The 27,219-nt window shown below is 44.4% G+C and overlaps 1 protein-coding gene across 3 annotated transcripts in view; it reads right to left on the bottom strand.

Moving 5' to 3' along the window:
* Nucleotides 1–1,109: 1,109 nt before the first annotated feature.
* The window catches only part of CRAMP1 (cramped chromatin regulator homolog 1), a 53,251-nt gene continuing 27,141 nt past the window's right edge, over nucleotides 1,110–27,219 (bottom strand). For all 3 annotated transcript variants that reach the window (XM_048320582.1, XM_048320580.1, XM_048320581.1), the window contains exons 8-21: nucleotides 26,800–26,923; nucleotides 25,642–25,723; nucleotides 23,318–24,577; nucleotides 20,876–21,050; nucleotides 18,505–18,686; nucleotides 17,760–17,834; nucleotides 16,464–16,545; nucleotides 15,676–15,780; nucleotides 14,843–15,021; nucleotides 10,469–10,537; nucleotides 8,906–9,140; nucleotides 8,426–8,590; nucleotides 7,630–7,775; nucleotides 1,110–5,344 (exon numbers count right to left, since the gene is read on the bottom strand). In XM_048320582.1, coding sequence (XP_048176539.1) covers nucleotides 5,180–5,344; nucleotides 7,630–7,775; nucleotides 8,426–8,590; nucleotides 8,906–9,140; nucleotides 10,469–10,537; nucleotides 14,843–15,021; nucleotides 15,676–15,780; nucleotides 16,464–16,545; nucleotides 17,760–17,834; nucleotides 18,505–18,686; nucleotides 20,876–21,050; nucleotides 23,318–24,577; nucleotides 25,642–25,723; nucleotides 26,800–26,923 — 3,044 coding nt within the window. In that variant the 3' untranslated portion in view covers nucleotides 1,110–5,179. The remainder of the gene's footprint in view (nucleotides 5,345–7,629; nucleotides 7,776–8,425; nucleotides 8,591–8,905; nucleotides 9,141–10,468; nucleotides 10,538–14,842; nucleotides 15,022–15,675; nucleotides 15,781–16,463; nucleotides 16,546–17,759; nucleotides 17,835–18,504; nucleotides 18,687–20,875; nucleotides 21,051–23,317; nucleotides 24,578–25,641; nucleotides 25,724–26,799; nucleotides 26,924–27,219) is intronic.

The following is a 27,219-nucleotide window of genomic DNA, read 5'->3' as shown; positions in this document are numbered from 1 at the left end:
GATGGAACAGGGCTGTGTGGCTCTGGGGTGGCTGTCTCCTGGCCAGCCCGGCCTGCACTGAGGGGCTGCGCCGGGTGTCCGGCGAGCAGAAGTGGCTGAGATCTCAGCCAAGATGTGCCAAGCAGGGCCTGGCCCGGCCTCACTGGGCTGCGCCGCGGGCCCCCAGTTACCTGTGCAAAAGCCAGAAGCAAGAGAGCTTTCCCAGGCACTGTTCATTCTTGAATGTGGATCACAGAGGCGTGTCAAGCTTCTTAAGTGGCTTAAAAAAGTTGCCAACATTCAGACTAGCCAACTGATTGGTTCTGTCGGGTCTAGAGGAAGCTGTAAGCACCTCTTTGCAAGAGAATCATTTCCGTGGCTGATGGAGCCCTCTTTAACTAAAAACCTAAACTATGCTAAACCATGACACTGACCTAGATCACAGGAATTTCAGGCCTTGAGTCTAACTTGCCCAAAGCAGGGTGTGCTGCGTCAGCCCACCTTTCTCTGGGCATTAGTTTTATCTTGGAAAGCTCTGAAGACAGATACTATGCAACCCTATCAGGGCTTCCTGTTCCCGAGTGTCCTGGGGTGAAAAGTTGTTTCTGGTAGTGGCTATATAAAACATGATGGCCTGAATACAACCTCCACAGCTGAGTTTCTGCTTATCTGAAGCTGTGAATGGGAAAAAACCCCACAAACTCCTAAGATATACACTACCATCTTTATTGTACCTTCTTTTTGGTGGTGGTTGGGATTTTTTTGGTGGTTCTCTTGTTTTTCTTTCTTTCTCCTGGTGCCCACAGCCCCAGACAGGCCATTCACAATAGCCAGCCTTCTGGTTTGACACATTTCTAAAACTCACCATGAGCAGACACTACTGAGAATGGAAGCTATAAAGCAAAAACAACCCTACCAAAATTTTCTCTGACCATGGGGAGAATCATCAAAATTCTGGGATGGGAGATGCCAATGGGAGTTAGCCAACTGCTTTCACTGCAACCAAATCACCTTGAAAGGCTTGGCCTTATGGACAAATTTTAACGCCCACCCCCACGAGGCCGTGATCATGTAAATAAAGCTTAAATGGAAAAACCTGAGAGGACATGAACAGCAAGGAACACACTGGATGCAAGTTAGACCAAGTATTAGTATGTATTTATGCACAAGAATAAAAACAGCTTTACAAGTTGAATTGGAAATTTAAACAGAGGAAGTTTAACAGCTTTTGTATATTATATTAAATAACCAAAACACCTTTTTCCAAAATTGGTAAAGAATAAATAATATAATTTACAGTATGGTACAAAAAATAATCAGTAAGGACAGGCATTTTGCTTTATACATACACTATATAGGTATATTTATAATCTATAAAACAAATTCACATCTCAAACAAGCCAGAAACCTTAGATGATATGGCTTAGCTATTATTAAAAGAAACAGCATTAAATTCTGCTGCCAGAACCATAAGCTCTAAAGCAGTTATCATGTTTCAATAATTAATGATAACTTATTGCCGTAGTGCTTGCCAAGGTTTCACTTAGTTAACATTTACAAATTGCTGTGAAATTAACAGATTCAAAGGTTTGAAAAGGTTAAAAAAAAGTGCAGTACTTTCCTTATAAATGCATCTGAAGTCTGAGTGTAGAAAACAAAATGCAACTGAATTTCTACTGGGGATCTGCTGTCAGTAAATGAGATGTCTTTATAGGTTAGATTTGATTCACGCCATTTAATTCAATTTAGAAATATAGAGGGTGTCAAAAAAAGGCTTAACAATGCTGTATGAAAAACAATTACTATTCCTATGCTTAGCAGATTTAGTGATACATGAGAAAATGGATTGCGTGGGTGATCAGGATGCAACACCGTGCACAGATCTCTGTCAGTGTGTGTACACACACCGGGGTGGATCCAGCCTTGGGCTATGGTGCTGCTCTGCCCATGGTGATGAGACACTGAATCTCCTGCCATTTACCTGGTCAACTACTCAGACCTGGCTTATGGTAGGTAAGTCACTGAGAGGGAAAAGCCTAGAGCAGTTAATCCTAGACCTGGAGGCTGTTAGTGTCCATTAGTCCTCTCCAACACCTCATAGTGCCCCAGGAAGGTACTAACCTAACGAAGTCATTTCTACCTCAGAAATGATATTGTGTGCATTTCAGTGGCACTTGCTTGGATGTCTGCTTAGCCTGACATTGTCCCTCATACAGATTTTGTTACTGCTGTTGGGGAAGCTGAAATAATGAAAATTGAAGAAGTTTTGAGTATTACAACCCCGCCACCCCCCCATGCACGTGTGCACATGCACGTATGTGTGCGTGTGTGTATACACCACCTCCTTAGCAGTCTCAGGCACAAACTGATGATGACTACTATTGTAAAGCACATTCACCTAAAATCCAGAGCTGGTCTAATCAGAGATGTGTTTAAATGGCCTTTCACATAGTAAGGGTAACAAATACTGCATCAATTCAGAATTACCACAATGATCTTAATTATTCTTAAGTTCTTCCCTCATCCTCAAAGGGCTTTATTCTTAAAATGCAGTTTGCAAAGCATTACTGACTTCTGAAATAAAATTCTGCTTCATAATGCCAACTTTTAAGGGGCTGATGCCAAACACATTTCTAACCCCAACATTCTGAGTGCTGAACTGATTTCTGTCATTTATACTCTGTTATTACTGGGTGGTTCAAGCCCACTTGCAAAGGTTCAGCATATTAGAAGTTTTCTGATGTCACAGCATCATCAGAAACAGCCATTTGTGCTGCCTTTATTCTGCAATTGTGTCCTTCCCCTCTGGGAAGTGAGTGGGCTGAAGCAGGGCAGCTGACAGCTCCTTGTATCGCAGGCAAAAAGCCTTCACGGATTGGGATGAAGTGCTCTGCTTTCCACTTCTGCAGCAGGTGCAGCAACACTGGCCCTTTTTCAAGGCAACTTCAGAGCCAAACCCAGTGTCATATCCACTGTGTTACCAGCATCAGTAGGGAAGATGAAAAGTTTGTCAAGTTACAAATACACTGGAGACCCTCACATTACTCTTGCAATATTTAGAAGTTTAAGAATGAGAGTTCAGATTTCTTTTCATACAGTACTTGATTAGAATGTAACACATTTCCTCCCGCATGTTCCGTAACCCACAGCCATAGTAGGTACCTTCTACTTTTGTCCTGCAAATCTGAAGGATTTTTGGAGACATAGCATGTAGAATAATCAGCATTAGTAATGGAGGAACCCAAAACCAAGAGGGAACAATCTGGGAAAGTCCAAACCAAATTACAGCTAAATTCAAAGTAAAAATGAAAAGTTTTAGTAGGAATGACTCTTGAGATTAAGGGGTGTCCTCTCCATACCAAGGGGGAATGCTCAGAACAAAACAGGCCCCAGCATTCATTTCTGTGACAGCCTTCAACTTTTCCTATTCCAGGTTTATGTGATTTCCTGACAATTTTGTCAGAATTCTCAAACACGGCTCTGTGTCCATCAGAAAACTTGTTCCATTTTCTCCTAATGACAGAAAACACAAGGCCAACTCCAGAGAAGCTAAAAGTCATCGACCTAAAGCAGCATGAAGGGACTGGACAAACAGCAAAGAGAGTCAGTGCATTGTGAGCAAGTTACAGGAGACTTCCAGTCAAAGAAATACCTTGTACAAGTAGCTAAACGCAGCAGAACTACATCCACCAAGTGCAAGTGGGGAAATGAACCCATGATAACAGCCTAACAGATGGAGAAGGTTTGTTTATTTATTAATAATACCAAGTTGAGGTTTATATAGGAGCAGCCCCTGGGAAAAGTTCAGAGCTACTCAAACCAGCCAAGGGACACCCTCTAACTGGAGAAGCAGCCAAGTGCTTACAAAAGGGGCACAACATGGGTATTCTTGCTCAGGACAGGAAAAGAAAGGAAATAAAAAGGGAAAGTGAATAAGAAGTCTCCTGAGTTATAAAGCTAGAACTGACAGACAACCCCAAAATTAACTTGATATCCTGTTGAACCCACTGGAATCAGGATCTGGGTTTTTCCTACAGTAAAACACAACATTAAATGCACAGGGATTTCAGAGAGGGAGTGCCAGACCCACTCATGCCTGGGAGTGACTGTAATGAAGAATGATGCTGAGGTACTACAGAGCACCTGGAGTTCACAGAACAAAGAGGAAGTAAGGAAGGACTAAGGGATTAAGCTAGAACTTAACACTTCTCTTCATGACACAAAACAGATCTCAACCGCCGTAGCATTAACCTAGTATTTTTTCCTACATATTACAATATTCTTTCCTGTTTCCTCTCCCAGGTAAATCCTGAGTTTTTGTGAAGATGGCAATATTTACATGTTTCCAGCAAAGCCAAGACTAATTATGACACAGCTTTCCTAGTGTAAGCTCTTTTGCCATGTTTCCAGACCTAAAAAGCAACTGTTAGGGAGAGCAATAAAGCACTCCCCCACAGGGTGAACTGTGCAATGTGCTTAAGAATCTCAAAGGTTAAGAGTATGAGTGCAGTCAGGGTGATGATGATGGTGATGTGATGGGGTTTAAAAGATGGGGATCCAAGCAGCATGGAAGGAGGGAGGATCAGAGCTCCTCTACCAAACAAGCAAGCAGGTGTGAGCTCCGCTGGAATGGTCAAAGAGCCAAAGGAACAGAGTGGTCTCTAAGAACACAGCATTGGGGAGTGGCAGCGCCCTGGACAGAGTGCAAGAACTTCAGTTTGACTGAATGGTAAGAAGACTGCCAACTAGGACGTGCCAAGATACACAATGGTTCCCCTACCCACCACTACCCTTCATCCTCCACAACTTTCACGTGGATCCAACAGCATGGCATTTTGATCGCTACGCAAACAATGATTCGTGTACAGGAGCTTGTGCCAATCCCTTCCCCTGCTTGAGCTGCTTGCTTAGGCCATTCCAAAGTGCAAGTCCAGGACTGTCCCACAAACCTGCAATCTTAAATTGCTGATGCAGGGACACACTGTCTCCTGTAATGTTATTCCATGTTCTGTTGTTGCCAGCATATTGCACATTCCAGGACTAGCAAGTACTTCTTGAGACCTTTGAAACCAATTCTTCTCTGTTAGAAAGAAGCACACAGGACAGGGATAACTCAGCCTCAGCTGCTGCCCTCATCAAGTTCCAGCGCCGCAAGCTCCAACTTAGCTGAACAGTCTGCACCAGCCTGCTGGTCATTCCCTTACTGTGACAGATCCCCAATCGGGGGACCACCACCTCCTCCATCAAACAGGATCTCCCTGCGAGTCGGCTCAGGTATAGACAGCTCCTGGGCAAGGTCATTAAACCGAGATATGTAATCTATGCTGTTCTCATTCATCATGCAAGCCAGCTGGGAATCCACCACCTGGAAGAGACAAGGAGAGAAGAGATGATACATGTCAGTGGCAATTTCGTGGAATTACTGAGGTTGGAAGGGACATCTTGAGAGCATTTTATGCAACCATCTCACTTGAGCAGGGTCAGCTAGAACAGACTGCCCTGGGCCTTGTTGGGCAGGTGCTGAATCAGCCCCATGCACAGACATTCCACAACTCTCTGGGTACCCTGTTTCCATGCCTGATTACCTCAAAATAGATCTCTTGTCTTCAGGTGGAATTAAATGTGTTTCAAATTTTGCTTGCAGCCTCTTGTCCTGAGAAGAATCTGGCTCCCTCAGCCTCTCCTCATATGAAAGAGACACTTTATCTCACTTGACCCAAGTTAGAGAACAGCTCTTCTCATCCACAACTAAATGGAAGCTGCTAAAAAACCTTACCACCTATAGTCTCAATGGGCCTTACCTGCTCCAATTTAGCATTAAGGTGCACAGGTAGATGATCTAAAGATATTACCTCTGCCACAAAAACTGCTCTGCTGTGCCTAACATGGAGGCTTACCCCATTTTCTTCTTAAGGCAGATGGTAATATTGAGGGCTGCAATGTCACTTCAAATCCATGCAAATAAATGATCATATATTCCTTTAATTAGAACACACCTTGACAGCTTCTCACCACCAAGCAAACAGAATCCTTGTATTTATGCCAGAAGTGGATCTGTGTTTCATGTCTGAAGCTGCCAAGGTCACACTAAATCAACATGAGCTTGGTGCAGCTCCTGGTTACAAGGTCTGTACAGAACCTCCTTATCCAAATCCAAAGGGCAATGAAGAAATGACACATTCCTTCCATAAGGGCAAGTCCCCAAGAAATTACAAGTTACGTGGCATTGTACTGAGTTAATAACTGTAAACTGTGGGATAACTGAGACTGGAAGGGACCTGAAGAGGTCTCTAATTCAACTGCTTGCTCAAAACAGGTTCACCTATCAGGACAGACCAGCTCACTCGGAGCTTTACTGATGTGAGCCCTGGAAAGCTCTGAAGACAGCCACTGCGTAACACCTCTGGGCAACCTGTTTCCTTGCCTGCCTATCCTCAGTGTGAAGTTTTTCTATAGATATACCAGAACCTTTCTCAGTTCAGCTTCTGCTTGTTTCTCCCACCGCCCATCACCATTCTGTAAAGGGCTTGGCTACTTCTTCTCAATGACCCTACTGGAGGTACTGGCAGGCAGCAGAGTCCCTCCCACCCTGAAGCCTTTTCTAGGCTGAACAAGCCTAGACATCACATCCTTTCTTCAGCACCTGATCCTGCTGGTGACCCTCAGCTGACCTGCTCTGGTTAATTTCTCTCTCCTATATATTTGGTGCTCAAAACTGGTGACAATATTCTAGACATGGTCTCACAGCAGGCAGACTCTACTACTCTACAGAGTACAGCACATTAATCATCATTTTGTTCAATATCCTGGCCATACTCCTGTTAAAAACAGCTCATGACACCGTTGGTCACCTTTGGTTCCACAGACCATCCTGGATCATGCTCGGCTCATGTCTATTGCCATACCCAGGTACAGCAGAGCTGCTTCCCAGACAGCCAGTCCCCAGCTGATACTGCTGTAGGGTTATTCCTTCATTCCTTCCTAGGGCAGGACCTTGCATTTTCCTTACTAAGCTGCATGATGTTCCTGCAGCTCACTCTTCCTGTCTGTCTCTCTGAAAGGGCGCTCTGTCCTTAAGTGTGTCACAGCCTTAAAAACTGCTGAGCTTCATTCTACCCCTTCAAAAGTGTTCAGAACAAAGGGATTGCTCTGCCAACAGAGACTAACTCAGCAGCACAGGACCTTCTGCCATCCTCTCAGGTGACTTGGTATTAGCCATCTCCTACTTCTTCCTTCTGGACCTATTTATTTTTTCCTACCAGGCCTCCAACTGTATTGTAGCTGCATCGCTATTAACCTTTCTATTATCTTTAGCACTTTCAGTTCTTGCTCTGCAAAGAAGGACATACAAAACAGAAAGACTGAATCTCTCTCTGTCAAAACAAAGATATGTCCAACAGGTGAATACAACCTCCCTCAGCTGGGTTGAAGGAGTTCACAGCAGCTTCTCACACCAGCTCTGCTGCCAGGTAGCCTCAGATAATTTTACATCTTTCTGTTATGACTGTAACCCTGTCTACTGAGCTGAAGTGCAGGTGTCAAAGCACTGCCTTCCAAGTATCTCAGGAGGGTCTGATGGACAGTACCCAGTAACTGTAACTTCCAGCACTGCAAGAGGAAGAAGATTCTGAGTGTAATTTGCTGACATACCTCTGCCACGTCTGCCAGGGACCGCGACACAAAGGAGTCCCGTGAGTTTCCATCCAGCAGGCTAGGTCCCAGTAAGGAGGTGCCACTGGTGTTCCCAACTGGAGTTGGTAACATTTTTCGTCCCTTCTCTGGGGAGATAAAACTTGCTACAAAGAAAAGGCACATCAGTAAGTCACTGCACTGAGTGTTTTCAATTGAGAGGATAAAGAGGAGGACAAGGAAATTCAAAATGGAGGACAGATATCCATTTCTTCCATCTTTTAAAAATTATGGTTACCAGCATGAATACCATCACCACACTGCTAAGAGCAGGGAGACTCATTACACTGGCTCCATGAATTATTAATTAAAAAAAAAATCTCTCAACAACTAAACCTCACCCAAACCCAATGCGTGACCTCATGTCTTTGAGACAGTGCTTATCAAGCACACAACAAAGTCTATTTTTCCACGAGCAGAGCCAAAGGCATCTGTTCATTTTGGCACAACAATCCAAATGTCTCACCCTAACTGATGAGTCAGGCTCCAAAGAGACTACAAAGAACTGCCAAGGAATTATTTGTCCCAAGCTACGGGCCCAAATCTAAGCAACGGGATCTTTTGAGGAACAGACTTGTAAAGAGAGAGAAAACAAGGCAACACTGTGGAAATGAAAGCAAGTATTTGGAATAATTCTAGAAATGTTCTTCTGGGTTTATAATTTTCCAAAGGATTCACTTCTGATAAACAATGTTGGTTTTGTTTTTTTAACAGGAAAGGACTTTTTGGTTGCACTTCTCTGCATCTGGACACTTACAGAACAAGCTGCTGAGGGAGGAGTCTGTGGAGTCATTGGGGTACCACTGCGGATCGTGGGGGGGAGATGCAATCCAGTTCTGCTGAGGACTACTGGATGGGGATGGAAGACTTTTGGAGCTGTCACTGCCATTCAGCTTTGCAGGAGAGAGAGAAACACCTTCACCTGTAAGCCAATGTTGGGGATCACTAATTCAGTCAATGTGGTAAAGTTACAGGACACTGCACCAATTTTTGTTTAGAAAGGAAAAAAACCCCAAACAACAACAATAACGCCCCTGCCCCGTATTTGCTAGAAAATAAAGGCCATAAAATAAAGAATTTTATTTCCAACAGATATTTAGAGAAAAGCAAACAAAAACAAACCCACAAAAACCTCATAACCTAAGAACTGCTTCCTGGAAAAGCTTCTGCTGCCATATAAGATGTCAGGGATTTTCTTTTAAGTTGATAGGCAGACTTCAGCTAATCTTAGACTTACTGTACTGGCCAGAGCTGATGGCTATTTCAATGATGGAATCACTGATCTGAGTGGCAGGTTCCCCTTGGGAAAGCACATCTTCAGGTGGTCCAGGAAGGGAAATATCCAAGAGAGCAGAAACATTGGGAGGAGAGAGCCGAGTACTGGAAGCTTCTGATGAGGGAAGTGGAGGAGTTGACAGACCATTCTGGAGAGAAGTCTTGGCCAGTTCTGGCAGAGAAAGGACCGATGTGCCCTGTTACAAGAAACAGAATTAATTGTTTATAAATTTATTAAGAACTTGGAAAACTAAAAAGCAACATTTCGGCTCTTGAGTATCAGATTAAAACCAGATTTTTAAGAGAAAAAAATCCAGTAGATAATATGCCTAAATTAGGGGAATATACTATTTATATAATAAATCTGTATTATTTTAATGGTAAGTACCTGTAAGCATAAATAAATATGCTGCAGGCCATATCCTGCCAAATCATCTGAAAAAATATGCATCTGTAACATTCCAAAGAATATTTAAAACAGCCAACATAACAGAACAAACATAATCTTAAAATTAACAATTTTGATAAATCTACAAGATAGTTCCAAATAGATATGTATTAATTTGCCTTTGTATGGGAAAAAACCCTTTAACTGATGGAAGAGTATACAGATATTTTAAACTGGTAACTCACATTTATTCACTTTTTACAGCCAGATTTCCCAAAATTCAAGTGATCTTTAAGGAGTGTCATTACCAGTACCTCATCGTAGAACTGTAACATTTTTTCAGATGTAGTGTATACACAGCTGTCCTAAGAGAAAGAACCAGAACCCCAGGCCCCATTACCACAATAAGTGCCTCATAGGTTCACGTCCTAACATCTGTCCCATAAAAAAATCTTAATCTCCTTTATGCTCTCCAATCAAACTAATTTGACCTTTCTCACATGCAGGTGTCACAGGGAGCATAGAAAGTGCTTCCACTCAAGAAAAGAAGAGCCTGTATTCTGAGGCTTAAGAATCCAACACTAGGTCCTGGATCCCACTGGAGAAAGACTTTGGGGACAGGATGGCAACAGCCCTACAATTTAGGTGCCATCAGAGTTACTCTTAAGTATCTGTCTATGTCTTACTGGATCCAGCACAAAGAATAGTGAGTCTCTGGAAAGGATGCTGACATTACAATCACACTTTAAGTATTAATACTCCTTCTTTAGCGACATGGAGGCAGCAGGACTGCGAACTGCTGAAATCTCTCCTTGTGATGTCTAAAATACACACATAGATATAGCAGGGCACTTATAAACGCCTTCACTCTATTAAGAGATATGTAAAGGCTGTTTGTTCTTCACAGTTCACAGACTGTCAGCTTCACTTGATTTTAGGGAATGGCACATGCACATATTTAACCAGCTTTCCTAAATTTCCTTAAATTTCTTCAGATGCTAGGGATTTAACTTCCACCAGACAGTACCAGTGGTGCACAATTACCTGGGAATATGGAGTTTTAACTAGCAATACCAGTGGTATTTTCACAGAACATTACCCATTCCAAGAGCACTGTTCCTTCAGCACACACTGTACCTGGAAGCCATCCTGCTCGGGCCGGGTCGGCAGGCTGATGTACGGTACCCGGCACCCCGGGCCTGAGCCCTGCAACCGCAACAGAAACCATGTGAGTGACCAGCCAAGGAGGGAAGAGATAAGGGCCTATCACCATCTATCCGTGCTCTTCATACATCTCAAGTCCTTCAAAACTGTTGTCCTGGGTTGCAGTGTATTCTATTACCATCTTCATGAGCTGTTGGAACCAGGTGGGGCAGTGTTTCCTTGCCTCCTTGCTCTGGACCATCTTCTGTTAATGAGCCCATCAACACCTGGCCTCATGACTCATCATCCCATTGTGAGATGCTCCACCCAGAGGGAGGAACCAAGCATTCCATCCTGGATATAATCTGAGATTCCCAACACCACAGACACCCTTTCCACTGGATTCTCAGAGGACAGGAGCTACATAGCCACCTCTGGACCTTCCAAGGAAGAGCAGCCCCTTTCTACAGGATCACTGCTTCGACAGAACCACATCCACCACTTCAGGAGGAAGAGCAGCCACCATCTTATTGGACTGCTGCCGCCACGCTGACTAACAGGGTGTCAGGTTGTATCCTGACTCTGTCACTTTGAACCAGTGTTTTCTGCCTTTTTTTAAATTTCCCCATTAAATTGTTATTCTGACTTGGTGCCTCCCACTGGTTTGTTTTCAAACTAGTACATATTTTGGTGCCCAAGGTGGGGCTTGCTCTGAGAGAAAGTCAGAATTACAATTTTGTATTAACAGAAACCTATTCACCAGGTGCTCAGCTTGTCTATATGGGTACACTGTATCATGCTCTATATTTCTCCTCACCTGGGGAACTGCCTGCCTGTTGTATTGCTCCTGTTAAAACCAGGGAATGGTATGAGAATTGCTTTATTGGTTTATTATGTCTATAGCATAATAACCTGCGAGGCGATGAATACCATTCGGAATATATACTCAGTTTTGTTTGGCTGTCCTAGTCTGGGCTCCTATGTCTGGGATCTCCTCAACAATCGCACCCAGCCCCTGGTGGGAAGAGTAGAGAGTGGTTTCTTCCAGTCTTTCAGGCCAGGCACAGCAGTTTTTGAAAATATTGCATTCCCTCTGGATGTTTAGGATGGTATAATCTTCTTGTCAGTTCTATTCTCTTTTTTCTCTATGGCCTGCATTGTGTACACCATGCTTAGAAACAAAACACTACCTGCTGTGGTACAACATCTGCTTGAGGAGGGAAAAAGGAGCAAAGTCAAGGGACCTGCCCAAGAGATCCAGTTCCTGGGAGTAAAGGGGCAAGATGGATGGCATCAGATTCCCACTGAGGTCATCAATAAGATCACAGCAATGTCTCCACCAACCAACAAGAAGGAAACACAAGCTTTCCTAGGTGCCATAGGTTTCTGGAGGATGCACATTCCCGAGTACAGCCAGATCGTGAGCCCTCTCTACCTGGTTACCCGCAAGAAGAATGATTTCCACTGGGGCCCTGAACAGCAGCAAGCCTTCGCCCAGATCAAGCAGGAAATCGCTCACGCCACAGCCCTTGGCCCAGTCAGGACAGGACCAGAGGTGAAGAACGTGCTCTACTCTGCAGCCGGGAACAATGGTCTGTCCTGGAGCCTCTGGCAGAAGGTGCCTGGGGAGACTCAGGGCTGACCACTGGGATTCTGGAGCCGAAGCTACAGAGGATCTGAAGCCAACTACGCTCCCACAGAGAAGGAAATCTTGGCAGCCTATGAAGGAGTCCAAGCTGCCTCAGAAGTAATCGGCACTGAAGCACAGCTGCTTCTGGCACCCCGACTACCGGTGCTGGGGTGGATGTTCAAGGGAAAGGTTCCTTCCACACATCACGCCACTGACACCACATGGAGTAAATGGATCGCCCTCATCACGCAGCACGCCCGCATTGGAAACCCGAATCGCCCTGGGATTCTAGAAATTATAACAAACTGGCTAGAAGATGAGACTTTTGGATTATCTTCTGAAAAAGAGGAAGAGCAAGTGACTTGTGCTGAGGAAGCCCCACCATATAACGAGCTACCGGAGAGTGAAAGACATTATGCCCTCTCCACTGATGGTTCCTGCCAAATTATTGGCGCTAGCTGGAAGTGGAAAGCTGCAGTATGGAGCCCCACACACCGAGTTGGACAAGCTACCGAGGGACAAGGTGGATCGAGTCAGGTTGCAGAGCTTAAAGCCACCCAGCTGGCTTTGGATATTGCCAAATGAGAGAAGTGGCCGAGGCTCTATCTCTACACCGACTCGTGGATGGCAGCTCATGCTGTGTGGGGATGGCTGGTTCGCTGGAGAAAGGCCAACGGGCAGCACAGAGGGAAACCCATCTGGGCCGCTGAGATTTGGCAGGACATCGCTGCCCGAGTAGAGAAGCTGACCGTGAAGGTTCGACACGTGGATGCGCACGTACCCAAGAGTCGGGCTAATGAAGAACATCACAACAACGAGCAGGTGGACCGAGCTGCCAAGGTGAAAGTATCACAGGTGGATCTGGACTGGCAGCACAAGGGAGAATTATTCCTAGCTCGTGGGGCCCATGATGCCTCTGGTCATCAGGGGAGAGATGCAACATACCGATGGGCCCGTGACCGAGGGGTGGACCTTTCCATGGACAGCATCTCACAGATCATCCACAGTTGTGAGACCTGTGCTGCAATCAAACAGGCCAAGCGGGTGAAGCCTCTGTGGTACGGTGGACAATGGTCAAAGTACAGGTATGGGGAAGCCTGGCAAGTTGACTACATCACCCTTCCCCAAACCCGCCAAGGCAAGCACTACGTGTTGACCATGGTGGAAGCAACCACTGGATGGCTGGAGACCTACCCTGTGCCTCATGCTACAGCCCGGAACACCATCCTGGGCCTGGAAAAGCAAGTCCTGTGGAGACATGGCACCCTTGAGAGGATCGAGTCAGACAACGGGACTCATTTTAAGAACAGCCTCATCAACACCTGGGCCAGAGAACTCCTTATCATGCACCAGCTGCTGGGAAAGTTGAACACTGCAGTTGACTACTTAAAACCACCCTGAAGGCACTTGGTGGGGGGACCTTCAAAAATTGGGAAGTGAACTTAGCAAAGGCCACCTGGATGGTCAATACCCGAGGATCCATCAATCGAGCTGGTCCCGCAGAGTCTGAACCCTTGCACACAGTGGATGGAGATAGAGTCCCTGTGGTACACCTGAGAGGTATTTTAGGAAAGACTGTTTGGATTAATCCCATCTCAGGCAAAGGCAAACCCATCCATGGGATTGTCTTTGCTCAAGGACCTGGTTACACTTGGTGGGTAATGCAGAAAGATGGGGAAACTCATTGTGTACCACAAGGAGACCTAATCTTAAGTGAGAACTGTGTGTAGGGTTTCACTGTATATATATATGTGTGTGTGTGTGTAGAGTTTAAGGAAGGTATTGATTTGGGATGATGTAGATGGTAATAGAATAAGGGGTGGATTATGTCCTGGGTTGCAGTGTATTCTATTACCATCTTCATGAGCTGTTGGAACCAGGTGGGGCAGTGTTTCCTTGCCTCCTTGCTCTGGACCATCTTCTGTTAATGAGCCCATCAACACCTGGCCTCATGACTCATCATCCCATTGTGAGATGCTCCACCCAGAGGGAGGAACCAAGCATCCCATCCTGGATATAATCTGAGATTCTGAAACCACAGACAGGCTTTCCACTGGATTCCCAGAGGACAGGAGCTACATAGCCACCTCTGGACCTTCCGAGGAAGAGCAGCCCCTTCTACAGGATCACTGCTTCAACAGAACCACATCCACCACTTCAGGAGGACTGCAGCCCCCATCTTATCGGACTGCTACCGCCACGCTGACTAACAGGGTGTCAGGTTGTATCCTGACTCTGTCACTTTGAACCAGTGTTTCCTTTTATTCTTTTCCTTTTCTTTAATTTCCCCATTAAATTGTTATTCTGACTTGGTGCCTCCCACTGGTTTGTTTTCAAACTAGTACAATTGTCCATTAACTCCCTGAGAACATGACATGGACTGAAATGGACTAACACGTATCTGGGTCTCAGTGAAAGAATAAGCAAGGAGAAATTACAGTTTCCATTCCAAATACAATCCCAGATCCTCTCCTGAATTTCTGAAATGCCATGATTTCTTTTCAAGCCAGATTTCAACACTATCAACTGCAAGCCATTTTACCGGCTGGAAATTCATTCAAGGAGATGATGAATTGATCCCTCAACCCCAAATATACACTACACAACACGGACAGCAGCGTCTAACAGCAAGCCCCAGGAGAAAGCTTGCTGAGGAGTCATCATAATACAGGTTTTTTATACGATGAAAGACCAAGACAGTTAAGCACTTGAAAAAAGCTCATTTAAGAGCCTCTGACCTCCACAGTCGTGATGGAGCCTCCGTTCTGATGCGCGACTGCTGGCTCCTGCCCTGTCACCACTGTGGGCACTGCATCTGGTGACAATGGTGACACACCTGGCAAACCATCGGCATCCAGGACAGGCATGGGGCTACCAGGGATAATGCCAGCACTTTTAGCTGCCAAGTCGATAGCGCCTTGTGTGAAACAAAAAACCAAGAAACATATTACAAGCTTCTTCATTTTGTTTTGATTCTCTAAAAGATGATTTTTTTAAACTTACCCAGAGTCAGAACACAACCCACATGAAAAAGCAGCAATGGTAATGATCTGATCATCTGGGTGAGCTGCTTCTCTGCACTGAGGGTATGCTGCTTTTAGCTAAAATGTTTAACTTTTCTGCCCTGTTCCAACCTGTTACCAAGTATATCAAAATAGTTGAGAAACATCCCAGCTCCCCTCCCCTCCTTTCCTTCTATTTTTTTTTCTTTTTTGTCCTCCCAATTGGTAAGTATTTCATTATGCAATTTCTAGAAACTTCCTATGGATTACTAGAGGAGCTCTACAAACAATAGAGCCTTATTTTGATATCTTGTCTCTGGCAGCCATGTAGACTCAATGTAAAAAACCTAAGTTGTTGCAAGGGTCAACCTCATCCAGATCTTTTAAAATCCACTTCAAACATCTGAATGTCTTCTCATTGCAAAAGAATCCTCTAGGTAAAACATAAATGCAGTCACTGTTTACACCTCATTAATTGTTCTAATTATGGAACCCACTCTCTGTTGCAGGACAGTATCTGCCTGGAGGACACCAGCATGGCTTTTATTGTAGAATTCAGAATGACTTACTAGACAGATGGTTGGTGGCCTGTGTTGGAAGACCTTTGGGCACAATTGGACGAGAAACAGCAGCTTTAGTCAGTGAGGACTGGACTGGCCGAAATGAACCTCTCCCTGGGGGGAAGAATTTATACCTTTCAGGCAAATGAAATCTAATGCCTTTAAAGCAGAACACAACACAGTTGAATGGAAGCAAATAAATTCCAAGTGGCAGCAAGCTGCAGAATGCAAGCAGTGGAGATGATGGAATAGAGCTAAAATAGTGATGTGAGCTAAGCAGTGCCTTGCCACAGACAAACAACATCAAGTGCTGCTGTGCTATTGGAGCTGCTCTCATACTGTCAGTGAAGACAACCCTCCAGGTCTCATGCTGGCTTTGATGGGGGATCACCTGTACTACCACTGTACTCAAGGGTGTACCAGCAGAAAAGGACATATGGGCAGCGGATTGCTTATGCTGTATAAAATTTGGACTGTATTCCAGGTACTAGGGAAAGTCCAATAGAAAATCTAGACAAGTTATGCCCTACAGAACAAAAATTCCTATCTAAGTATTTTATTCCAAATTTTGTCTCCCTATTGGGAACTCCTTACTCTTCCCTGCTTTCAATCTTGGGAAACTGAAGAAAAAATTTTTATCACAAGCACGACTTGCTTAACAGTGATCCAGGAGAGCAATCCCATCATCCCACAGGCTGGTGACACTGTAATTTTGAAAGGGTATTTTCTTCTTTTTAGAAATTACTTCTTTATGCAGTTTTAAGGGACACTTTTTAGTTTATAGAAGTGCTACTCACCTGTAATGGATGAATTGGATAAAATAGAAAAGGAACAGACATGCTGGGACGGATTTCCAGACGGCCTGGGGAGCAGTGTTCTCTATGCGAGAGAAACAATAAACCAGAACAGATTTAAACACACACAGAGGGTAACACTCATTGTATAAGTTGCAGGAGTTCACAAGACCTTCCAGAATAAGCAGAGTACTTCTGTGGTATTACTATCATGCACCAGACACAGCAATGAGATCAGTGTGCTCTTGAGAAAAAAGCTACAGAAAGGAATGATGTGTTTTCTCTGTAAACTACTAAAAGAAAGTATTTCCACATGGAAAATTCCCAGAGAAATGCTGATTAGAACTATATACCTCTCCGATTATACTTGCAGTGATTTTCAAATCTCTCTCAGAATTACAGCAGTGATCTTAAGGATGGGACTTAGTCTGTGTACAAACTGATCTGCCCTTAAAATTCAGCAAGTGTGGATGAGCGAGATAGCTGTGTGTACTTGGGAGCTCTTAAAACACATGGAATTTCCCAGATCTGAAGATCTCAGGATCAAAAAATAGTCCAAAGGTAATTTCTGTGTGTCCTACTCTCATATAAAACAGAAGAAAAAAAAGGTATATTGACACTTGAGAACTTTGTTTTCCCCAGTAGGTTACTATTATTTAGGTTTCAGATTTCTTTTTTCTCACCTGCCTCTGGTGGCATGTGCCTTTCCCTGGGTTATGAGAGCAGTATGAAGGAGGGTAATGCCTGTTTGTCACCAAAACACCACAACAGGCCACCTCTTACATACATCTCTCCCCAAGCTCCATTTTTTCCCAGGAGTCATTGTTCTTTCAAAGTGTGTTACGGCTTATTTCACTACAGAGGCTTATATCCACTGCAGTTTAACAGTCACTACTGAACAGGAAGCAGGAAAAGGATCTAAAGCAAGATTTTGTTGTTAAGAGGGCTGCCAGCTCCAACACTGCCAGCACAGGGCAGCACAGGAACACACTGCCTATGCCTCAGTGCCAAAGGCCCAGGTAGCAGAACCTGCTTCCAGGTTCCAGAAGCCTCTTCCAGAGGCTTTTTTATTTTTCGAAACTACCTTAGGCACTGGACTTCTGCTGTTGTTGACATTCTTCATACAGGGAATGTATCATGGCTAGTTACCCCAGAGACTGAAGTGTTTCGTCCTTCATAATTTCAGCTTCACATTTGCAGTGGATGCATGAAGGAAATAGCTTTTTTTTGTTATGTGCAAATCACTACAGCCTTACTGAAACTCAGGGAGCAAAACAGGCATTTACACTTTGCTCTGACCTGTACAACCAGTGGCTTCCGCAAGTGCCTGTTCCGTAACTTCCTGGGCTTTGGCAGGAAGAAGTCCGACTGCATCTGGACAACAACAGGAAAGGCATTACAAGTATTTTAAGCATCCAGACGAAGAATAAATTATACCCCCCAAATTCTTATTTTCAGTAAAGCTGAATTAAGAGTTAACTAAAATACCATGTTTTGTTTCAGACAGCACAATATCCTTTCTGCTGAAGTCAGAGTATTTGCCACCAAGAATCTATTTTTTCTTCTTTTTTTATGGAGATATAGTTTTGTCCCAAAAAAGCAATTTCACTACTTAACTACTGCAGCTTCCTACGAAATTCTTTCGGAGATTGTGTACATAAAAATTAGAATTTGACTTAAATACAGAAATGAAGCTGTGTTAAGATTAGCTACACATCAGAAGGGGGTCAGTTTTTGCTAAACCTGGCACATATATTTGCTGGAGCAGCTTAATTAGACAGCAAATCAGTTTCATTGGGCTGTGTAATGGCATTCAGATTTGAATTACCTGAATTACCTGAACAGGTAATGTCACTTCGAAGCACAGTTACACAGTCAAAATTTGACTCGTCTCAGTTAATACAATGTTAAACTTGAGCATCATAAGAAGCACTGCTTCACAGGGCAGCCCATACTTTCTCATGATTTCAGAATCCCTGTGATACCTCCTGGAAGCTGGCTCATGCACACCATGCTGCATTTTCTATTCAGTCATCTCACTTACACTGATGGTGTCCAGGTGCTGCCTGAAGGTCAGCTCTGCTTCCTTGCTGGGTAGGAACAACTTCCCATGACGACTGTTGGGGGGCAGGGTTGTAGGGACTGCAAACAGTCCACTGTCGGCCTCAGTGCTCCCAGAACTTGAAGGATTAGCCACCAGGAGAGGTCTAGGTAGGTTTCTCAAACCTAGAAGATTTTAACAGCAATTTAAATGAAATAAAGTGAAAACAAAAAGGAAATAACTCTTTAGTAACTGAAGGATCATAGAGAAAGCTGAGACTTAAAGATTCTGACTCTGTCACCAGCTGTTTTCAAAATCAGGAATCTCTCCATATTTCAGTTGTCCCACCTGCAAACTGACCGTATTTACCTGCTATGGATACCACTAACATTCACTTGCTCTGAAATTCTTGGAAGTAGGGGATTAAATATAATTTTACACTACTTAAGAAACTAGAATTGAGGCCTTGTTTTCAGTCCCACATAGACCGTGACAATCAGTTTATCTGTTCAGCTTGTAGGCATACTTGAGGGCGTATCCCAGTAAACAAACTATATCCACCATTTCTTACGTAGGGGAAGATAATACAAACACAGAGCCACTTTACAGTGTCCTCACCCCTGCTTTCCCTATAGTAATTCAAAGTGCAACCCCAATAAAATGAATCTGGTGATGGAGCAGGGATCAATTTACCTTCCCAAAGACGGACTGTCTTCAAAATACATACAGCACAACGAAATAATGGTAGCTTGTCTGCGTAAAACTTCCCCATTTATGTTTAGGTTTAAAAATTACAGTAGGATTTCCCTGTGCTGTGCCCACCCTGCAGGCAGCCAGGATGAAAGCCAGCATTGTTAGCCTGTCACTCTTAGGTACCCAAGATGTGCCTCTCTCCACACAGGTGCTTTACAGCACCAGTTAACCTGCTCCTGGGTTCACTGCTTCTCAGAGCAGGGGTGTGAAAAGGACTGCCTAAGAATCACAACTGGTCTGAGTAACACCAACACCATCACAGACTTTCCCAAAGTCATAAACATTTGGTGGCAAATGCAACTGGGCTGAAGCAAAGAACCGAAGTTCTTGACCTGCATGGCTGGGGCTCACAGGTTACAGCACCTATTAAAGAAATGGCAATTCATAATCATTCTCTATCTTATAATCATAAAATCACATGACTGGTTTGGATTGGAAGGGACCTTCAAGCTCATCTCATTCCACCCCCTGCCATGGGCAGGGACACCTTGCACTATCCCAGGCTGCTCTAAGCCGCATCCAACCTGGCCTTGGGCACTTCCAGGGATCCAGGGGCAGCCACAGCTGCTCTGGGCACCCTGTGCCAGGGCCTCCCCACCCTCACAGGGAAGAATTTCTTCCTAATATCCCATCCAAAGCTATAGTGGCAGGATGGCACAGAAAATTTTCAGTAATTATTTATCAACAGATTTTATACCGTGCATTTACTCGCCTCTTTTGTAAGCTGATACTCTCTTGAGATCTCATACCCTGTGCCAGTCAGCTTGTGCTAGTTCAGGCTGGGAAGGGGTTAATTTTCTTCAGTGGCTGGTATGCGGCAGTTTTGGATTTGTGTTGCAAACAATGTTCATAACTCAGGGAGGCTTTAGTTACTCCTAAGCAGGACTTACACAGGTCAAGGCCTTTGCTGCTCCTCACCTCACACTGCCAGTGAGGGGGCTGGGGATGCACGAGGAACTGGGAAGGGACACAGCCAGGACAGCTGATCCCAGCTGACCACAGTGATATCCCAGACCATGGGGGATCATGCTTAGTGTACAGAGCTGGGGGAAGAAGAAGGAAGGGGTGGACATTCAGAGTGAGAGTGTTTGCCTTCCCAAGTTAGTTACATATGATGGAGCCCTGCTGTCTTGGGGATGGCTGAACACCTGCCTGCCAAGGGGAAGCAGGGAACAAATTCCTTGTTCTGCTTTGCATGCATGGCTTTTGTTTTCCCCAATAAAGTGTTTTTATTTCAACCCATGAGTTCTCTCACTTTTTCAGTTCTCCCCCATCCCACCAGAGAGGAATGATTGAGCAGCTGCATGGGGCTGAGTTGCTGGCTGGGGTTAAACCATGACACAGCTCCCAAAAAAACCAAGTGGCTTCTCTAAGAGCAACTCAGGAGAGTTTTGCTGGATTGTGAACTGCATTACTGATGTGCATTGTTATTCAAGATTCAAAGCAGCACTGGATTTAAGACAATTCTAAAGCAAGTTAACACACACCAATGTTCTCAGACTGTGAAGTTCCTAAGAGTAAGAGCACTCCTCCTTCCAGCGTTCTGTCACTGGGAAGTTCTTGTCATGGTGTGAGGTATTAAGAAGTTGATTTCATCAAGTGGAATTTTAGGAAAACTCACCTGAGGAGCTGGAAGCAGCACCAGGAGAAAAAGTCTTGTTGCGAAGGGCAGACTGATTCCGTGTGCAGCCTGGACTCCTGGTGTTGATGGCAATCACCTTTCCTGGGGGAGTCAGAGACTGCTCCTCCTGAGCAGGCTTTATGGGTGACGTGGCAATGGAGCTCACCTCGGGTGTCTGAAAATGCACATTAAATGAATGTTGTGTGCTGGCACAACAAATGTCTTGTGAAACTGTACTTAGGAAGTACACTGTACTTAGGAAGCCTTAAAATTAAAGTCTGACATTACCTTAAAGTAGTCTAAGCAATACTTCCTAGTGGGGGTGAGGGGCTGCTGAAATTCCCTTCCTGCCCATTTAGCAGTGTTGGATGTCACCAATTCAATATATTAATTTATGTTACAATTGGGTTAACACTCAACAAGCTTCACGCAATGTGCTGGATCACCACAGGATAGAAAGCAAGATGAAAAAAAAAGGTGTTGGTTTTAATTCAGTGCAAAACTATTTTGCATAAACTCCATCCCGAGGGCTGCTCTGGTGGGAAATACACCTGGAAAAAACATTTTAATTCTCTCTTAATTCTAATCAAGTAGAGTTTTGAATTTTTTCCTTTCCCTTCTCTTTCACACTGTAACACAGCACTAACAAGAGACACATGCACTTCATAATTTTCCAGGCCTATCCAGTTGTTTCATTAAATGTTTAAATTGTTTTCTAGACAACCCTCCCTTTTAAACAAATCTGTGTGCAATCACAGGCTTAAAATTACACCCCTGCTCAACTGCAGTGCCACTTGCCAGTTTGTTTTATGCTGATGATTTTCATTTAAGGAATGAACCACAGCACAGCTGGCTGCTTTAGCTGTTACAGATTATCTGGAGAAAACAGCAGGCGTGCACACAATCAGTCCTTCCTCCTAAAATACCCTGTGGCAAAAATATTATGGTTCCTGTCATTATTTGATGAAAGGCAACTTTCAGGATGTCCACAGTGCTTTCAGTGAGGCAGTAAATACCCTCCTGGCCTCTGAAATATCAGTGCCACAACATTCATGCTTCAAGGAGAGTATATGTTTTTCTGAAAAAGTGAGAATAAAGTGCTATTTGACAAATGAAAGGTTGTGTTCCTTCTTTTTGCTGGAATGAATAATAAGGTACATATCATTAAAGAGCTCCTTTATTCAGTAGTACTATGCTACTTTGATTAAGACAGCAAGAGTGTGAAAGTGACAGGAAAACACACGCAAATCCTAACTGCTGGTTTCTCCAAATCCTAACTGCTGGTTTCTCCAAATCCTAACTGCTGGTTTCTCGCCCTCTTTAATTCCTCTCCCCCCAAGTCTCAAGGATGTCCTTCATTATAGTTTGTGATTGTTTCATTATGTCATGCCTAGCTGTCACCTGTGTCACCAGAAGTAAAAGTAGATGCCAAAGAGGAGACAGCGTCCCAGATTCGTGAGATGTCAGACCAAAAGCCTTTGCAGTTTAAACAAAGTCTATATCTGGAGCTGCATCTGAACAAAGATGGGTTTAAATTTATAAAATCCTTCATTCTATGCCTGTAGAATCAGAATCAAAAGGAACTTTGAGGGGGGCTACATCACCAACAAAGAAGGATCAAAGAACTGTTTGGGAACAGTGATACATTTGCATCCTGGGTGGAACATAATCTTTAGCTCATCGTATCTACCACAGGCATTTGAGCAGATCTGCTGAACTCTGTGTCTTTTTAAAAGATGTTTTCCTAAGTTTCAATTGGCTGCACTAGATGGAATTGGCTGCCCAGGTATCACTGGGGCAGATCTTAAATACAGGTTACAAAGCACAAGAAGGAAAGCAAGTTCATTCCCTAAGGTCTGCCTAAGGAGGAAGGTATTTTTCTGGGACTGGTAAACAGCTATCCTGAAGTCTGGGATACACAAGTCAGCTGTGGCAGGCTATTGACTCTGCTATTCTTAAGAAATACGTTCTTTTCACTCTCACACTTAGTGTAATTTGAACTACATAAACACTGAAAATCAATGCAGTTTTCATGTGGAATATTAATCTCATCCAGGCTTCATTTCCCATGAAAGGCTGGATCAGATGATCTTCCAAGGGCCCTTCCAACCTAGGCTGTTCTACAGTCCTGTGAATCAGAGAGAACAGAAGGCACTTCACCTCACAACTGATCTTTCCAGCAGTCACATTAAATGTTCACAGGAACACCAATGAGACTCACAGCAAACCAGAAGCTAAAAAGGCTGTGTAAAAAGCATATTGAAGCAAAGTCCACCCTGTAGTCAGCTGTCTTGTGTTGTGGTTTTTGTATTCTTTAAACACAGGAATCTCCAAAGATCTTGACATGGCTAGTTATCGATTTGTTGTGAATACATAACTGGGCAATTTTTCCCCACATCAAACTAGAGTTTACTATCTGGAGCATGAACAAGAGCTACTTACTGGTTTGGGATTGACTTCAGTAGAGATGAGTTTCAGAAGGCAGTTCAGGAGTCTCTGCTTGTGAAAGGTAGGACATGCAGGGACAGCACTTGACTCAGATGTTTGCTCTCTAGCATCCTGGGTTTCTGGCTCCAAGACAGCCAACCAGTCATATTCCAGCTGCAGTTTGTTCGGTTTGCCCATCATGAGGTAGACTTCAGCCAGCGTAAGGCTCTCAGAGGTTCGCAGACTCCATCCTTCTTCTCTAACCTGTTGGGAGAGCCGACTTGGGTCATCCTTGAGAGACTTTGTACTGGATTGTCCCTGAGGTGGAGGTGGAAACAAGGAGCCCAGCTTCTCTTGAGAATCCTCCATTACTGCATCCGTGATATCCTTGGTACAAGCATCGAGCTGCTGGCCCTGGCTGTGGCCGGCCTGAGTTTCACATCTGCTGCTGCCGGGGGAAGCCACGCCACCTCTCAGTAGCTGGGAACAGGAGTCAGAGGTCTCTGCACTCCTCCTGCTTGGAAAAGCCACCAGAGAAGCATTACCAGCTGCTGAAGCAGAGTCTTTCCCATGCAGTTTGTCTGTGCAAGAACATTTCTCTGGGACAATTAGGTCCTGGCAGGACTTCATGTACCGTGGGAATGGATCGAGCAGAGAGAGCTCCTCCACATCAGGGATCTTGCTGCAAGCGCACGCTGTGCTGCACGATGGTAGCACAGCTGCCTGGTCACCAGCCAGGGCCTCCCTGCCCTCCATGCAGGGGCCCACTGAGCTCAGCTTTTCCTGGTGCCCTCCTGGATCCTGAAGTCCAGAAGGTGGTTTCTGGAGGGAATTAGCGATGCCAAGATTTGAGGCTGTTCCTTCCACCAGGACAGGCTCTGGGGCACCATCTTCAGTGCTTCCAGCAACTTCAGCTGTAGGCTGCAAGGTTCTGCTGGGCTCTGTAGTGCTCTCTGCCCTTCCCACACCCTTACCTTCCATTCCCCGCAGGTATTTCAGCTGTCCCCTTGCTGTCCCCTGACCACTCTGTATGCCGAGGATTTGGGCGGGGGGGAGTAAGTGAGAGTCTTTTGTATTCTGTTTGCATTTGCCTGTTTCCTGCCAATGCACAGTACAGAAAGCTTTGGAGTGGACCACTCTGGCTACCCCAGGCAGTGGAGTGAGGGTACAATTCTCCCCTGGAAAGAGATGGAGCATCACTTTCTCCTCTGAGAAGCTGCTTCTTGTTTCTGAGTCTCTGGAGTCCTGAAGTTGCTGTTCTTCTAGTGTTTTACGCTAAAAAAGATGTGTCAAAGAATGCAACAATCATCTGCCCCTTCCAAAAAAGCACCTGGGAGCCTACTCTGCAAGTTTAAAAAGAAAAAAGTAAAAAAACCCCCTAGCTGATCAAAGACATGTTCTCTATTCAGCACAGATTATAGTGGAGACACTATAATCAGAAATTAGGTCCTTTGTGGTGATAAAGACTACAGTGAAGACCTGCTACAAGCCCAAAATAAATACCTATTCCAAACAAAATTACTTCTCTCTCTTCACACACCACTGTAATTGAAAAAAAAAATCCCAATCAACAAACCCCAACAAAACCAAGCAAAACCTCCAACACTGCACAGCAAAGCAGCCTCTCACAAGTGCAGCAAACTCCACCTTACACAGTCTGACATCCTTCAGAATTTCAAGTGCTACGCTGCTGCTTCTTCCAGGCTCACGAATTAAACAGAAAAGCCTGAATGAAAGGCCCAAGAAGAGGATAAAACCTACATGTCAGAAGGACTGGGTTCAGAACAGAACAGCCTTTAACTAACAAATCCTTCTAATGCACGGATCAAAGTTCAGAGGCAGGGACACCTTGCATGCTGTATGGCTCAGACAGTGCAAAGATACATTGCAGGTAGCAGCAGCTACCTCCACAAGAAACTTAAGCCTCCATTGGTGAAACTGCACAAAGTGCAAAGATCTTAAAGTGCCTTAATCTTTTTGCTGAAACTGGAAACAGAATTGTCAGTTATTATCCATGCTGTATGGGGGACACCCATTGATAATGAACCAGACTAGGATCACTGTTTGAGGAAATGAAATAAAGGCAGGAGCTTAATTTATTCCTAACTAGCTTTCACAGGATCATAACAGAGAAGAGTTGAGGTAAAAGTAGAACATTATGGGATCTCCCATGAAAGCTTCCATTAGTGTTGCTGAGACTTTACCTCTACCTTTACTAAGCAGGGACTGGTACATTTATGGAGTAGATTCACTTTTCCGATGCAAAACTGAACTTGGAATAGGAAGGGAATTGCTCCCAGGACACAGCACGTGGAAAAGACAGAGTAGGAAAAGGATACAACCCGCACTTCATGGAGAGCCCACTTCTGCTTCAGGAATTCAAGGAGGCTGGAGACCTTCCGATGTAGCTCCACGATCATCCTGTACGCAAGAGAAACAAAGCAAGGGAACAGAGAACAACTGTCAGCAGGAGCTCCAAGTCCTAGCCTCGATGCTAGAAGGGGAATTAAGGAATAAACTGGCATTCTGTAATGCCACCAGAAAGTACACTCCCAAGCTCTAAGAAACAAAACCAAAACAAAATCCAAAACATATGTTATCCCACAACTTTAAAATCTAGGTTAACTCACAACTGTGACAACTCACATATTCTAAAAGCCTGTCAGATACACCTGACTGCCATGATTCAAGAAACTAGTTTTTTCCAGATGGAAGAAGATAGGAAAAGATGGCAGGACTTAGCTGAACTGCAAAAGCGCAGGCAAGGCACAAAGCTACCACATAAAGTATAGAAAGAAAGAGAAAAAGAGGCACAAAAGACTCTTAAACATTTACTTTTTGAAAGCATTTTACTAAATAAACCTAATGCAGAGGAGAGAATGGGTATTTTTATCATGATCTTTGGTCACTACACTGAAGTGCTGCATTTAAGACAACACTCAACATCACAGAGGCATTGTGTTTGCTGCCCCATATAAGTACCAGGATGAACAGCCACTGATGACACTGAGCAGCTACACCAACGATGTTTTGCAAGGGAGAAGCTACCAACACCTTCCATGCTGCTTTAATCATTGGGTGCAGGTGAAATGTTCAGAGCCTTGGTGCAGGCACCTCTGACCACCGTCTGTCTTCCCTCCTCTCTATGGTACACTCAGTACAAATTCTAGTAGAACCAATGCTACTATCTCCATTTTACTTGCACTCTGCTCTGACATTAAGTGGCACAAAGTATACTCATCTCCAAAGCTAGTAGCTCCTTCATTACTCAAAAGTTACAAAGGACAATGGTAATCTAATTTTCCCATGTGATAACTCATGTCTACAAACCATGCACTCTGGATGGGCAAAGGCTTCAGACGAAGTACACTTAGGCCAACTGCATTATCAAAGACGAACTGCCCAACTGGCAAAGAGAACCATGAAGAAAGAGGAAGGGGCTAGGATGCTGCTCATCTATTTCCCAATTCTGAGCACCACAATCAGTTCTCCATTACCTAAGCCGTGGGTTCTGGGCAAGACTCTGTACTCGAGCCCATGCATGGTTATTCCGTGGCTGCAGCTCCACAGGGACCTTGAGAGGAAGTCGTACTGGCTTTTGGTCCTCTTCATCACTCACACCTGAAGGAAGATGAAGCACAAAGGGTCAAAGCAAGGACAACTCAGTCACAACACTGTATGCTCAGTTACACAATACAAAAGATCAGACACCAGCATCACCTACAGACAACTCGGGCAGCTCAGCTTCACCAGTGGAGCCTGCTTCCTTAATTACCTTTTGTTCCAATATGTTCTTATCCTTGGACACTGCAGTGGTACTGGGGATTCCAGTTGAGCAAGCAGTGTCAAAAATCAGATGTCTGGAAACTATGAGCAAGTGCAGTATTTCAGACCTTTGAACAGCCTGATTCTACTTA

Source organism: Corvus hawaiiensis, chromosome 16 (assembly GCF_020740725.1).
Source record: "Corvus hawaiiensis isolate bCorHaw1 chromosome 16, bCorHaw1.pri.cur, whole genome shotgun sequence".
NCBI lineage: Eukaryota > Metazoa > Chordata > Aves > Passeriformes > Corvidae > Corvus > Corvus hawaiiensis.
This window is presented reverse-complemented; position numbering and strand designations above follow the sequence as displayed.